The 15,589-nt window shown below is 43.7% G+C and overlaps 1 protein-coding gene across 2 annotated transcripts in view; it reads left to right on the top strand.

Moving 5' to 3' along the window:
- The window catches only part of paip1 (poly(A) binding protein interacting protein 1), a 76,621-nt gene that overhangs the window by 57,234 nt on the left and 3,798 nt on the right, over nucleotides 1-15,589 (top strand). Inside the window, exons 8-12 of one of the 2 annotated variants that reach the window (XM_063049601.1) lie at nucleotides 440-565; nucleotides 1,819-1,925; nucleotides 3,321-3,438; nucleotides 4,824-4,878; nucleotides 13,789-13,864. In XM_063049601.1, the coding sequence (XP_062905671.1) occupies nucleotides 440-565; nucleotides 1,819-1,925; nucleotides 3,321-3,438; nucleotides 4,824-4,878; nucleotides 13,789-13,864 (482 nt within the window). Of the gene's footprint in view, nucleotides 1-439; nucleotides 566-1,818; nucleotides 1,926-3,320; nucleotides 3,439-4,823; nucleotides 4,879-6,013; nucleotides 7,985-13,788; nucleotides 13,865-15,589 lie in introns of those variants that run through there. The other variant, XM_063049602.1, reaches the window with a different exon arrangement.

The following is a 15,589-nucleotide window of genomic DNA, read 5'->3' as shown; positions in this document are numbered from 1 at the left end:
GTATGGTTCTTCCAGAGGCTCTTTGCCTTGGCAGTGTTCAGGACTTTCTTCATTTGCCAGTAGCTTCCTCTCTGTTTTCACAACTGTCAGTCATTCAGTTCCCAGGTGGAGACTCAGGAATACCACTGCACTCAGATGTAGAAGGATTCATCATTGCTGTTTACAGAACCATTATTTTTTTGGCCAGTCAAGGTTGTTAGCCCTGAGCTGAACTCCTGAACCTGGAGGACTGGTGGACGGACCACTCTTAATCGAGCCTCTACCCTTCATTTGGCATGACTCCAGCCAACATAGCTCTCTTGGTCATTGAGGCTTGCAGGCCTCCAAACTCAAAGACAAGTTTGTGCTCCTCTTGGAGGTCACACTGGAACATGTAGTAACACTTTATTGCAGCAGATTACTTAAGGATTTTCCTGTACCTTCTTATCTGGATTCACAGGTCAAAGGTGTAAATGGATCAGTGGTACGGGCTAATATTCTGGTGAGTGGACTCCGCGAATTGCTGACCACACTGCTCTCTCAACCTACCGATGATAACCTCATCTGTGCTATGAAATTGCTGAAGGTATGATTCAGCTTTTATTTGCCTTGAGTATTTTACTTTCATTGGGAATTATTGAGGGAATGAATCTGCAATCTTCCCCCACCCCCCCATCTACAGGATACGGCCCATGTTAGGTCTCTCTTTCATGTGCCTCCATTTTCAGATTTATTTATCGTGCAAACATCGAAACATACTGTGAGAAATGTGTCATTTGCATTAACAACAACATAGCCCTAGGGGCAGCACACAATTGTTGCCGTACATTATGGTGCCGATGTAGCATGTCTGCAATGTGTTTTTCAGAACACACCAAAACAGAACAGCAGCAAAAGTCCTGTCCCTCCGTCCTACCCACCCACACACACGGACTTTCCTCCAACTCAGTCACAGGCCCCCAGTCTCCAGGCTATGGCCATTGGGCACAGACTTCTGGACTTCTGATTGTCTTCGATATTGACCACTGGACTAGCGAACGACTGGATCCTGAACTCCAGGCACACCACCTGGCCAGTTTTAGTGCCTTCTGCTGCATGGCTTTCAAGCGCAGAGTTGAGGCCTGGACTGTGGATTTCCTTTGACACTTGTCCATACCATTGAACTTCAGACGTGGAGTGGAGGCCCTCTAACTCCTCCACATCTCTGACCCTAAGCCCTAATCCGATATCTAACTGCCCTCTCTGTCCCCCAAACCACCCCTATGAACTTAAAAATAAAGCAACCAAATATGAACCACGATCTCGACGGAGACTGCAGCTCAGCACTGTCTTGAGAACAAAATTTCCCATCGGCCTGTGCTCCCATTCCCTCTGGTCACGTACCTCTACCCTCCCAATAACCAGCTTCAGCATCAGAATCAGGTTTAATATCACTGGCATATGTCATCAAATTTGTGATTTTGTGGCAGTAGTACATTGCAATACCTATTTTTTTAGAAACTATATTGCAATAACAAATATTTTAAAAAGATGAAATAAGTAATGCAAAAAAAAAATGAGGTTGAGTACATGGGTTCATTGTCCATTCAGAAATCTGAAGGTGGAGGGAAACATTGAGTGTGTGTCTTTAGGCTCCTGTACCACCTGTTTGATGGTAACAATGAGAAGAGGGCATGTCTTGGATGATGGGGGTCCTTAATGATGGATGCAGCCTTTTTGAGGCAGTGCTAGGGAGGCAAGTGCTCATGATGGAGCTGACTGAGTTTACAACTTGCCATAGCTTTTTCCAATCCTGTGCAATGGGCACTCCATACCAAAATATGTTTTCCTTGTCCTCAGCTGACAGGATCAATATTGGAAGATGCCTGGAAGAAGGACGGAAAATCTGATATGGACGACATAATTCAGCAAGTTGAGAATGTTATTCTGGATTCCCAAAGTAGTCGGTAAGTATTCATGGGGGATTGAGGAAAGCCCGGTGTATGATCTAAATTGTGGGCTACCACTGAATCTTGATGTTAGCCACCAAAGAGGTGGTGACAGACTCTTGTACAGTATGTGGATGTGCCTTGTACATTGAATAAGTCCAAGTTCAAATTTAATTGTCATTCGACCATGCACATGGATATAGCTAAATGAAACAACATTCCTCTGGGGCCACAGTGTAAAACACAGAATCAACATTCACTCATAGCACCAAGCATGTATAACGCACATAATTACAATGACAATAAAATACAGTCACAAAAATACTATACTCCAAGTCCCTGAGTGTCATGTCTTGTAGATTGACTGTGCATGGGATGTTGTCCTAGAGCCACATTTCTATAAACTTAAGCATGCTGAAGTTCCTCATCTTGCACTAGTGCAGCCATAGGCAAAGGCAATCCAGCTTGTCTTCTGCTGAGCAAATACTGGAGAGCAACCCCCAAACCATCCGGGATGCATGACATTACTCCACATTACAGGCCCTTCAGCCCACAATGTTGTGCTGTCCAAAGGTTCAAAGGTCCAATTAATGTCAGAGAAATGTATACAATATACATCCTGAAATGCTTTTTTCTTTGCAAACATCCACGAAAACAGGAGTGCCCCAAAGAATGAACAACAGTTAAATGTTAGAACCCCAAAGCCCCCCCCCAGTTCCCCTCCCTCCTGCACATAAGCAGCAGCGAGCAACAATCCCCCCACTGGCAAAAAAAGCATTGCACCTGCCACCAGGCACTCAAGTGTGAGCAAAGCATTAGCAAAGATACAGACTTGCAGTTACCCCAAAGGCTTCGCGTTTCACCCGGTATACGACATATCACAGGCTCTCTCTCTCCCTAATATGGGAGAAGGTGGTCCTTTTCATCTGTTCTAAGATCAATCTACCCCCTCCCACATAGCTCTATTTTTCTCTCATCCATGATCCTATTGAAGAATTTCTTAAATGCCCCTCATGTATCTGCCTCTATCACCCCGGCAGGGCATACCACCCAAAGACATAAAAAAAAACTCTTGACTTTTTCCCCACATACTTTTCTCCAATCACCTTAAAATGATGGCTGCCTCCCCCTGCTGGGTGTTAGCCATTTCCACCTGGGAAAGTCTCTGGCTGTCTATTTGATCCATGCCTCATCATCTCGAACATCTCTATCAAGTCACCTCTCATTCTCTGTCACTCCAAGGAGAAAAGCCTTACCTTGTTCAACCTATCGTCACAAGACATGTCTAGAATTTGGTTGTCAAATCAGTTGTATTTGCTCTTTAATAGGCTGAAGGCTTCGATCTCAAGGGATTATTGAAATCTCTTACCTGATCTTGGCACTAATTTACTTTCTGATCTTAATTCTTGGTAGAGATATCAGGCACATGCTATTGAAGCTGGTGGAGTTGCGGTCTAGTAATTGGGGTCGTGTTCACACGGCAGCTACATATAATGAAGCTACACCTGAAAATGATCCCAACTATTACATGGTAAGAACACGTGCATTCATCTGTTGCCTGTCTTTTCCACTAAAGGCATCAGGTGTGTTTCACAACAGATAAACTGAATGTTAGATTACGTTCCAAAGTTTGATGTTTGAAGCCTCTCTACATTCTACTTGTAATCCATGCTGCCACCCACTTAGACAAGAATTTCTTTAGCCCAAGAGCAGTGACTATGTAGAATTCATTGCCACAGACGGCTGTGGAGGCCAGTTCATTAAAGCAAAGGTTGATTGGTTCCTGATGAGCAAGGGTCTCAATGGTTATGGGAAAAGAAAGGCTTTGAGGGGGAAAATAAATCAACTATGATGGAATGGCAGAGGAAAATTGATAGGCCGAATGGCCTAGTTCTGCTCTTTTGTCTTACGATCTATTTGGATATATTACACTTGATCTCCTCCACACAATCTTGGCCTCCCTTCCTGAAAGTGACCTATTTATTCCCATTGACCTAATCCCCAATCGTTACCACTACATTACACTCAATACCCTGCACTCCAGTTTTGTTTATTAACCTATTATGTGGCCTAGGTCTTTTCGAAGTCCAAACTCACCACGTCCACTAGTTTCCCTCATCTGTTCTGTTAGATTTTCCTTGCATGTATCCACATTGACTGCTCGACACGGTTTTATTTTCCAAGTTACCCTGCTGATGCTTGGTAGAGTTTGCAATTGTGGTATTCTGGTGGTTTGAGCTTGCGGAGCTAACGGCTGCTCACCTTCTTGCCCTTTCTTTAAAGTCAGTGGGATGGTAAGGATCGGTGCGTTTACCATTGTTTCTTTCCTTGCTTATTACATCAGGGCACCACAGTTCTTTAGCGATTAGCGCAATCCTATTACAGACAGTGTTGGAATTGAACACCAAACTCCAACGCCCTATTGGCATTTGGAATTCTGTTCTGAAATTGACTGTAACAAGTTTTTTTTAATATCTTCCCTGTGAGCTGCATGGGTTTCCTCTGGGTGCTCCGATTTCCACCCATATTCCAAAGATGTACCGGTTAGTGGGTGAATTGGTCAGTGTAAATTGTCTTGTGATTATACAAGGGTTAAATAGGCGAGTCGCTGGGCAGTACAAACTCAGTGGTCCAGAAGACCCTGTTCCACACCGTATCTCTAAATAAATAAATGCTGGTTTCTGTTTCATTGTTGGCAGAGGTTGAAGTGCAAGATAGTTATCACTAAATGAGGCATCGCTACAGCGGTCATGGACCATGTTACATATTAATAGTTATTGTATGTTTTCTTCCTATCTGCATGTTAATCACATTGACCAGTAGGAATTAACCTACTAAAGGAACTAATGCTGAATTAGTCTGATTCTTGGGTACTTCAGGAGTGATAAGTAATATTTCTTGTGTTTTATTTTTCAGAATGAGCCTGTATTTTATTCAGCAGAGGGTATCCCTCTCACTCCAGCAGACCCAGGTTAGTCCTTCAGTGTCAGCTGGTCAATTGTTTTTAGTTTACTAATCTATTTCCTTCTCTTCAAATGACATGGAAGTATTGGGGGTCGAGAAAGAGTATCTCCTACTCCTGGACCAAATGATTCGTTGTGAATTTCACTAGTTCGTATTGTACTCTTCAGAAACGTGTATTAATTGAAAACAAAGGAAGGTATTGGTTGTTAAAATTGACTCTTCTCTCCGGAACCAGAATCCAGAACAAGGAAAGATTGTGATGTCGATTCAACATCAGTGTTTCTCTACTCAATATGAAGCTAATGGAACTGGGTAAAAGGGAGTTGGTGGTTTAATGGGAAATTAAATTGGTGAGAGATGAATCAAATTTGGGGATGAGGATTAAAGTATCAACTTGAGGTATCAACCTTGTCCTCCAGACCAGGGGTCCACGGACCCCTACCATTAAAAGAGGGGTCCGTGGATTTTAAAAAAAGGTTGAGAACACCTACTCCTACCCCGTCCTACCATTTTGTTGTAATAGTGTTGACTGCAAAGCTACCAGATTGTCCCAAGAGAGTCCTTAAGCTGTCCAGCCCTCCATCTCTTATTTTGATCACTTCCCTTCTCCCTCCATTTACCATGCTCACACATCACCTGATGGATCCCTTCCCCTGCCTGGTTCAATTTGCGCTTCGCCTCTCTGGCCTCTATTATCTCCTTCCTTAAATTAAATTCCAGTGCTGGTGGCCTTAGTGTTCCTGCTTATCACATTCCCAGCAGTCTCCACCTTCACCCTAGCCCCTGCCTTTCTTTTCCTGTCTGCTTTCACCTGCTTGTCTCCCAATTCCACCCCCTCAGCCTTCACCAACTCCATCTGTCCATCATGTTTCACCCACCTGTGGTCTACCTACTGGCCCATGCCTCTGTGTCAGCCCTCCCCCGGTTTACGGTCTTCCCATTCCTCATTCCTTGACCCAAAACATCAACAATTCATTTTGTCCACAGATGCAGTTCATTCACTGAGTTCCCCCAGTTTGTGTTCTGCTCAGTATCCATTTGATTGCTCAAAATAGAAAGTTATCTGCTCTTGAAATGTATAATCTGTAATCTGTACATAATCTCTAACCTGATGGCCAATTTATTCCATTGCTACCATCAAGGAGGAGGTACAGGAGCCTGAAGACACATATTCAACGTTTCAGGAACAACATCTTCCCCTCCACCGTCAGATTTCTGAATGGACAATAAACCCATGAACACTACTTCACAATTTTTAAAAACTTTTTCATATGTATTTCTTATCATTTATCGTTTTTAAATTATTATGTATCGCACTGTACTGCTGCCGTGAAACAACAAACTTCACGACATATGCCAGTGATATAAAACCCTATTCTGATTCTGACATGACTTGCAAATAAAGGAGAACATCAAACCTGTTCTGTTGAGGAGTGTTGAGGAGTGCTGAGAACAGTCAGGAGATACCAAGTACCATCTACCAGTCTGCACCTGGGATTACATGCTTGCTAGACGCTGTGCAAATGGCAGAACTAAGTGATTCCACAGCTGTTGGATCAGATCAAATCTGTGCGATTCCTCTGTCACCTGTTTGTAAAAGGCAGTGAGCAATAAGACAACTAATGGGAGGAGGCATCTTTGAGAGCATCCCCATACTTGAGAATGATGGGACTCAGCTGCAGACGTTCAGCCAGAGATCTCAGCATCCCACTATCCAGTCTTCAGCCAAGTTGATTCACGCTCTGTGTTAAGAACTGTTGGATCCTGATACTTCTGCAATCCAAAGGTTCCGAAGTCAAGTCAAGAATGAGGCATATATCTTGCTGCTTATGGCTGTTTTATTAAATGAAACCAGAGTGAATTAGAAAGAGCTGAGTGAACAAAGAACAAAAGAAAAGCAGTTGTGGCCATCTCATCAACTAGCGATAATAAAGCTCCAAGGGATTACAGAGAGGCCCTCTGTACGGGCTCAACCCTGGATATTGCATCCTAGCTATCTACATGATATGCAAGCTGGTCAGTACCATATGCAGTCTCTCCCTCTCCGCATAGTTGATGAATCCAAAGGAACAGTAGAGGCAGATACATTTTGGCACCAGCAGGGACACAGGAGTTGCCAGACAGCGTTCAACTTAATGTAGGACTGCCTGAGGGACCCTGGCTCTGGATTTTCCCTTGGGGTTTACTCCTGAAACCTTCCCCATGAGTGGGTATAGCGGAAGTTTGAGATCAGTTTTCCTCCTTCTGGATAAGCTGCCAACCACGGCTGATGAGTCCCATCTGCCGGAAGCGAATGGTTTTAAGGTGCCAGTAAACCACCTTCGCCCCTTCTCTTGTCAGTTGAAATGGTTCCACCAGGCTTACTAGTGAAACCACACTTAAAGGCTAGGAGCAGGACTTGGTTGTCAGAGGCTATTTGAAACACAGGCCATTGGGAGCGTTTACTAGGTAGTGAGAGCTTGTCAGATTCACGTAGTGTGATACCTGCTACAGAAAAGTAAGAAGTTCCTAGAAAAATACAGAGTCAACTGCACTGTAATTAGGGGATAATCGACTCCACTGCTTCTCTCCATTTGAGGCCTTGAGCAATTTTGAAGTTGATGAGGATGAGAATGGAGTATGGTCAGGTGTCTGGTGCTGTCTGCCTACGTTTGACCAGTCCTCCTCTCCCTCTTGATAGCTACTGTCGGAGGAAGTGCAGGAATCTTGGGGTCCACATTACAAGGGTTGATCAAAGGCTGTGGATTCTTTTTGGGGGAATTTGAGGTTTATATTGCACGTATTCCTGGATGCTCGTTACTTTGCTGGTTTTGAGCGGTTTGGTTGGAGCAATCGATGCAGACTGGAGTGCTTCAGCAGTGGGCTAGCGGCATGGCACTAACCTGAGTACTACTGGACTCCTGCTTTGACGTTTGATATTGTATGTTCACTCGTTTTTTGCTCTTTGCGCAAAATGTTCTTATTTTGCACGTTTGGTCTTTGATGCTTTCTTTGAATGGGTTCCATGGTGTTTCTTTGTCTTGTGCTTGTCTGTGGGAGGACAAAACTGAGTTGTATTCTGTATACATACTTTGATAATAAAAGTACTTTGAATCTATAAATCTTTGAAATTATAGTAAATCCAACAGAAACAAAAATAGTTTTAATTAATCTGCTTAATCCCTTAAATTGTCACATTAGAAACCAAATAACACATCTCTGGATAAAAATTATATTGGATAAAGAGAATTTCACCCCAAAATTAACTTGGTTAGCCTCGTTCAGCCAAACCATGTGCGAAGAAATGAAGAGACTGGATACAATAAAGACACATCTGGACTGTAACACTAAAGACCTGCACTCTAAAACTAGCTGCAGTATACTTATAGCAAAATCTTTTCCATCCAGCTATAATGTGTCACTTCAAGTGTGTGGAAAATTGTCCAGGTATTTCCCTACCACACATACCTTTAAACTCCTCACCCAGCTGTATTCAACAAACCAATGGAGGGTGAAGTTAGCGGTGCTGTCTGCTGACACCTAGTCAACAATAACCTGCTCATCAATAACCAGTCCCATCTCATCAGTTTGGCTCCAGACCACATCACAAAGTGCCAAGCAAATTTCTTATCGAAGTACTGTACATATACATCACTATATACAAAGAGATTACAGGAGATTAGTGTGCAAACTTAAAGCACACGGTATTGGGGGTAAGGTATTGATGTGGATGGAGAATTGGTTAGCAGACAGGAAGCAAAGAGTGGGAATAAACGGGACCTTTTCAGAATGGCAGGCGGTGACTAGTGGGGTACCACAAGGCTCAGTGCTGGGACCCCAGTTGTTTACAATATATATTAATGACTTGGATGAGGGAATTAAATGCAGCATCTCCAAGTTTGCAGATGACACGAAGCTGGGTGGCAGTGTTAGCAGTGAGGAGGATGCTAAGAGGATGCAGGGTGACTTGGATAGGTTGGGCGAGTGGGCAAACTCATGGCAGATGCAATTTAATGTGGATAAATGTGAAGTTATCCACTTTGGTGGCAAAAATAGGAAAACAGATTATTATCTGAATGGTGGCCGATTAGGAAAAGGGGAGGTGCAACGAGACCCGGGTGTCATTATACACCAGTCATTGAAAGTGGGCATGCAGGTACAGCAGGCGGTGAAAAAGGCGAATGGTATGCTGGCATTTATAGCGAGAGGATTCGAGTACAGGAGCAGGGAGGTACTACTGCAGTTGTACAAGGCCTTGGTGAGACCACACCTGGAGTATTGTGTGCAGTTTTGGTCCCCTAATCTGAGGAAAGACATCCTTGCCATAGAGGGAGTACAAAGAAGGTTCACCAGATTGATTCCTGGGATGGCAGGACTTTCATATGAAGAAAGACTGGATGAACTGGGCTTGTACTCGTTGGAATTTAGAAGATTGAGGGGGGATCTGATTGAAACGTATAAAATCCTAAAGGGATTGGACAGGCTAGATGCAGGAAGATTGTTCCCGATGTTGGGGAAGTCCAGAACGAGGGATCAAAGTTTGAGGATAAAGGGGAAGCCTTTTAGGACCGAGATTAGGAAAAACTTCTTCACACAGAGAGTGGTGAATCTGTGGAATTCTCTGCCACAGGAAACAGTTGAGGCCAGTTCATTGGCTATATTTAAGAGGGAGTTAGATATGGCCTTTGTGGCTACGGGGATCAGGGGGTATGGAGGGAAGGCTGGGGAGGGGTTCTGAGTTGGATGATCAGCCATGATCATAATAAATGGTGGTGCAGGCTTGAAGGGCCGAATGGCCTACTCCTGCACCTATTTTCTATGTTTCTATAAATCTGTGACTAATTATTTGCGGGCATTCACAGTAAATACAAGAAACATGATAGAATCAATGAAAGACTGCACCCAACAAGACAGACAAACCAGAGTGCAAAAGACAACAAACTGCAAATACAAAAGAAAGTAATAATAATAAATAAGCAATAAATATTGAAAACGTGATGAAGAGTCCTTGAAAATGAGTCCACTTCAGTGATGGATGAGAGAAGATATACCCTCTGATTCAACCTGATGGTTGAGGGTAATAACTGTTCCTGAACCTGGTAGTGTGGGTCTGGAGGTTCCTGTACCTTCTTCCTGATGGCAGCAGTGAGAAGAGAGCATAGCCTGGGTGGTGGGGGTCCCTGATGATAGATGTTGCTTTCCCGTGACAGCACTCTATGTAAATGTGCTCAATGGTGGGGAAGGCGTTACCTGTGATGGACTGGGCCATATCCACTACTTTTGGTAGGCTTTTCTGTACAAGGACATTGGTGTTCCCATGGTGAGCTGTGATGCAACTGATCATTATGGTCCATTAGACAGCTGTAGAAGTTTGTCAAACTTTTAGATGCCTTAATTGAATTCCAGTGCTGAGTTGAGAGTCAGCTGCCTTTGATTTCAAGACAACATTCAACCTACCAAATGAGATAACTGGTGAAACTGCAGTCAAATGATAGCCAGGAAACAGCCTCCAGTGGAAGATAATGTACCTTACTAAAGGAAGGTGGCTCTGGTACTGGGAGTCATTCCTCCCAGCCTGTAAATATTATTGCAAGACATTGTGTCCCAGACTGCTTTTGTGAACTTTCTTCACTTTCATCAGGTGTGGGGATGTTTGCTAATGTGCAGTTCCATTCACAACTCCTTGGGTCAGAAAGCAGTCCATGCTTATGAACAGCAAGAATCTGGCGAGGAGCATTTGACTCTTAAGTGGCAGGCTGTGAGCTCCCAACAACAGAGCCTGACTTCCTGCCTTTAACATTCAACGTCATTGCCCTTGCTGAATGCCCCTCCATCGACATCCTGGCCATCGCCAGTGACGGGAAGCCTCATAAATACATTGTTAGAAAGAAAGAAGAAAGGCTTAGTATTCTGTGGTGAGTGTCTCATCTTGTCACACCCTGAGGCCTTTCCACAATCTTCAGGGCACAAGTCTGGCTGCTCCCCACTTCACTAAATGAGAGCAGTTTCAACAGTGTCAAGGAGCTTGACACCATCCTAGACCAATGAGCTTTTACCCTGAATGTTCATTCCACTACCTGTTCACTGACTGCATTGTGTCCCACCTGCATAGTGTACTGCAATTTTCTCACCTAGAGTGGGCCATGACTTCTCTGACAAATGCTCTATTGCTTACAGATTCCTCTCCCAATTTGCACACCATCCAGATTCAGGTTCATTTGTTACACGTGCATCGAAACATAGTGAAAAATGTGTTGTTTGCGTTAACAACCAGCACATGTAAGGATGTGCTGGGGGCTACACATTCTGGCAGCAATGTAGCATGTCTACCTTGTTCAGCAGAACACATCAACAGCAAAACATAGAAACATAGAAACATAGAAACATAGAAAATAGGTGCAGGAGTAGGCCATTCGGCCCTTCGAGCCTGCACCGCCATTTATTATGATCATGACTGATCATCCAACTCAGAACCCAGCCTTCCCTCCATACCCCGTGACCCCTGTAGCCACAAGGGCCATATCTAACTTCCTTTTAAACATAGCCAATGAACTGGCCTCAACAGTTTGCTGTGGCAGAGAATTCCACAGATTCACCACTCTCTGTGTGAAGAAGTTTTTCCTAACCTCGGTCCTAAAAGGCTTCCCCTCTATCCTCAAACTGTGACCCCTCGTTCTAGACCTCCCCAACATCGGGAACAATCTTCCCGCATCTAGCCTGTCCAATCCCTTTAGGATCTTATACGTTTCAATCAGATCCCCCCTCAATCTTCTAAATTCCAACGAGTACAAGCCCAGTTCATCCAGTCTTTCTTCATATGAAAGACCTGCCATCCCATGCAACCCATTTTCCTCCCTGCTTATCAATTCTTGAATGCTGGTGAAGTGTTTTGGCCCAAAATATTCATTCTCCTTCATAGATGCTGCTTACTGGCTGGGTTCCTCCAGCATTTTGTATGTGTTTCCCTTTCCTCCCTATCACCCACTCACCCAATCACACAGTCAGCCCTCCCAACCCAAGACAGGCTGCCTGCAGGCCTCCAGCCTCCTGTGAACTCTGATTTCTTCACTGGACTTGCAGACTTGGGGGTTTTGGCCAGCTGACCTGGACTCAGTGACTTCGGTCTTTGATCTTCAATATCGATCCCAGGACTTGCTGTTGACAGGGCCTCAAACTCTAGGCCTTGGGAATACATCACCATTCTTTTATCATTGCTGAATCTGATTCTCGGGACTGCCTCCCCAGCAGCACTGGTCACCTAGGCAGGTCACCACCAGCTTCTCAAAGGCCGTTAGTGCTGGGTGATAAACACTGGGCCTTGTCCGTATTCTGAAAAGTGAATAGGAAAAGCTGATTGGTATCTCTACTCCACCCATTGTGTCCTCAAGTAGCTAACGTATATGATGGTGTGTGGGAGGGGTGTATGGAGGCGTCCTCTACCACTTGAATGGAAGTTTCCTAACTCTGGTCATAATCCTAACTCTGATTTAAGGATCTGTCCCTAAATCCTTGCCTGCAAAGAGTCGAACACATTACTTCTATCTTCACAATTTATACAGTGTTCTATGACTAAGAAACCGAGTCAGCTCTGTGGGTTGAAATAGCTGAGTAAGTCATTTAGTTGTATCATTATTAAAGATGCCTCAAACATGGTTCAATGCCTTTCCTCTCATCCCTATCCCACCGCAATTCACCATACATCATACATATGGGGTTCAAGTGAAAAGGTAGCACAGGTCAATAGGATGATAAAGATGAGACATAGGATGTGCTTGCTTTGATAGATCGGGACACAGATCATAACAATGAGGATGTTATGTTGCAGCCTGCAAAGGCTATGACCGCTCACCTTATCCATAGTTGTCATGATTTTATAAACTTGATTTTATTGCCTCTCATTCTCCTGCACTTCAAGTAATAAAGACCCAGCATGGCCAACACCCCTGTAACTCAAGCCCTCTAGTCCATGCAGCATCCTCATAGATCTCTTTTGCATTCTCTCAGGCTGGACAATGACTTTCCTATAATATATGTGCACTTTAATAAATTTACTCTGAGCATTATTCAGCACAGAAACAGGATCTTTAGCCCATCTGGTCCATGTCAACTGCTAGTCCCAGTTACCCGTGTTCGGCCCATAATCCTCCAAGCCCCTTCCCTTGATGTACCTATCCAAATGCCTCATATTGGCATTGTTCCCACCCCAACCACTTCTGGCAGCTCATTGTTCTCACTATTGATATTTGAGTTTCATCTGTAGTTCTGGTCACCTCACTACAGTAAGGATGTGGTTCTACTGGAAAGAGTGCAGAGGAGATTCACCAGGGTGTTGCCCGGATTACAGGACATTAGCTTCGGGGAGAGATTGGGTAGGCTGGGCTTGTTTTCCTGGAGTGAAGGAGGCTGAGGTGGGATCTGATCGAGACATAAAATTGTAAGCAGCATAGATGGGGTAGTTGGGACCTTTTTTTCCTATGGTAGGGATATTGATAACAGGGCATTGGTTTGAGAGGAAGGGGCTTTAGAGTGGATTTGAGGGGTAAGTTTTTGTACAGAGTGGTTGATGTCTGGCACCTGCTGCCAGAGGAAGTGGAATCATTATATTCAGAAATTTAAATAGGCATAGAAGACTCTGAGCTAGTGCAGGCAAATGAGATTAGTGTAGATGGGCAAATATGTTGACATGAACATGATGGGCTGAAGGGCCTGTTTCTGTGCTATACAACTTTCCAGTCACAAATTAATAATTTTTTTTAACATTAACAATCCACCTTTGCTTTTCAGCAGACATCAGACCTGTTAAGATAGCTGTGCTGTGTTTATTGTAGAATTATTAAACACAAGGTAATAAATGCACAGATATTTTCCTCACAGGATTTTGAGCAAGATTCCTACTAGGGAGTAAAGTTTAGTTATGTTTTCTCTGCTTGGGTTTCAGATTACCTGGAGAAGTACCAAGAGATGATTGATCGAGAAGAATTATTTCAAGATTATTCTGATGAAGATGAGGACGTGTAAGATTTTCTCTTTCTGATCACTTTCATGTTGCTTTCAAATCGTGAATTTTTCTTGACCAAAGTTATTGAGGGATGTGAAGCTGAGTCATGTTCTAATTGAAAAGTGGAATGGATTGGAGGGGCAGAGTCATGCACACCTGCTCCATCCCACATTACTATTCTTCTGCCAATTTGGTTCAGAATTTGGAATTAAGCCATGGCATCATATAGCACAGAAACAGGCCCTTCAAGCCCAGCTCGTCCATGCCAGCCTTGGTGCCTTCCTAAGCTGCTGCTATTTGCCTTATTTAGCTCATCCCTCTAAACCTTTCCTGTCCAACTCTCTCTTAAACATTATAGTACCCACCTCAACCACTTCCTCTATTGTTGCATATATGCACCACGATCTATATGAAAAATTTTGCTCCTCGGATCCCTTTTAAATGTTTCCCTTCTTAAAATAAAGCTATGCCTTCTCCTATTTTCGATTCCCCTACCCTAGGATAAAGACTCTGTCCACATTTTCTATGCCCCTCTTGATTTTACAAACTTCTTAAAGGTCACCCGTCAGCCCTCATTGCTGCAGGGTAGACAGTCCCAGACTCACCAGTTTCTCCTCACAAATTCAGTCTCTCCCCCCGCCCCCCAACAAAAAACTCCTGAATATCCTTGAGAATCTATGTTGCATCTTCTCTTTATCACATCATTCCAACAGTCGGTGCATGATATTTCAAGTGTGTGCTCATTGCCCCATCTGATGAAGGCAAGTGTGCCAAATTCCTTCTGTACCTGTGTCTCCACTTTCAGGGAATTATCTTACTGTACCCTGGGTCACTCTCTTCTTTGCGCCCTACCATTCGCTGCTTTTATTTATTTTGTTTTGATATCCAGCACGGTAACGCCCTCTGGTTCGACGAGCCTGTGCAGCCATCTTTGGAATGTGACGGTAAAGTGGAGCACCCAGAGGAAACTTGCGCATTCACGGGGAGAACGTACAAATTCCTTACAGACGGTGGCAGAATTGAGTTGGGGCTACTGGCTGCTATACTAACATGCCACTCCAAATTAGGACAGTGATTTTCAAAATGAATTAAATTCCATTGGCCATTCCTAGCCCACCTGTGTCATCACTGTCTACCCTATCGTCAATTTGCACACTTACCATCTATATTCTCAACAAACAACGACAAATAAAAAACCTATCTAAAGGAAAGTATTTTACTTATTAAACATGTAAATGTAAAGGCTGTCTATCCTTTTGACCAAAGTAGCATAGGGGTTTGCACAATGTTTTATAACACCAGCTGTAAGATCGAGGTTCGATTCCTGCCGATTTCTGTAAGGAACTTGTACTTTCTTTTCATGACTGTGTGGGTATCCTCTGGGTGCTCCGGTCTCCTTGCGCATTCCAAAGATACTTGGGTAAGGGTTGGTGAGTTGTTGGCATGCCGTCAGAAACGTGACAACACTTGCGGGTTGTCCTCAGCACAATCCTTGCTGATTTCATTTGACGCAAACAAAGCATTTCACTGTATGATTCAATGTACATGTGACAAATAAAGCTCATCTTAAAAAAATTAAAGATCATGAAAAGCTTTTGGTTATCTGCTGTTACATCGCATAGCTTATATTCAGAATATTCTGGGAGGTGTTTTGTCTTGTTTTGCCACGTTGTAGTTCTTCAATATTGTGGGCATTTTTGACTTAATGACCATCATAATGAGGGCACAGTACAATTGAGCC

This window comes from Mobula hypostoma, chromosome 5, assembly GCF_963921235.1.
Source record: "Mobula hypostoma chromosome 5, sMobHyp1.1, whole genome shotgun sequence".
Lineage (NCBI taxonomy): Eukaryota > Metazoa > Chordata > Chondrichthyes > Myliobatiformes > Myliobatidae > Mobula > Mobula hypostoma.
The sequence above is the reverse complement of the archived record's forward strand: the minus strand, read 5'-3'. Positions and strand labels throughout refer to the sequence as shown.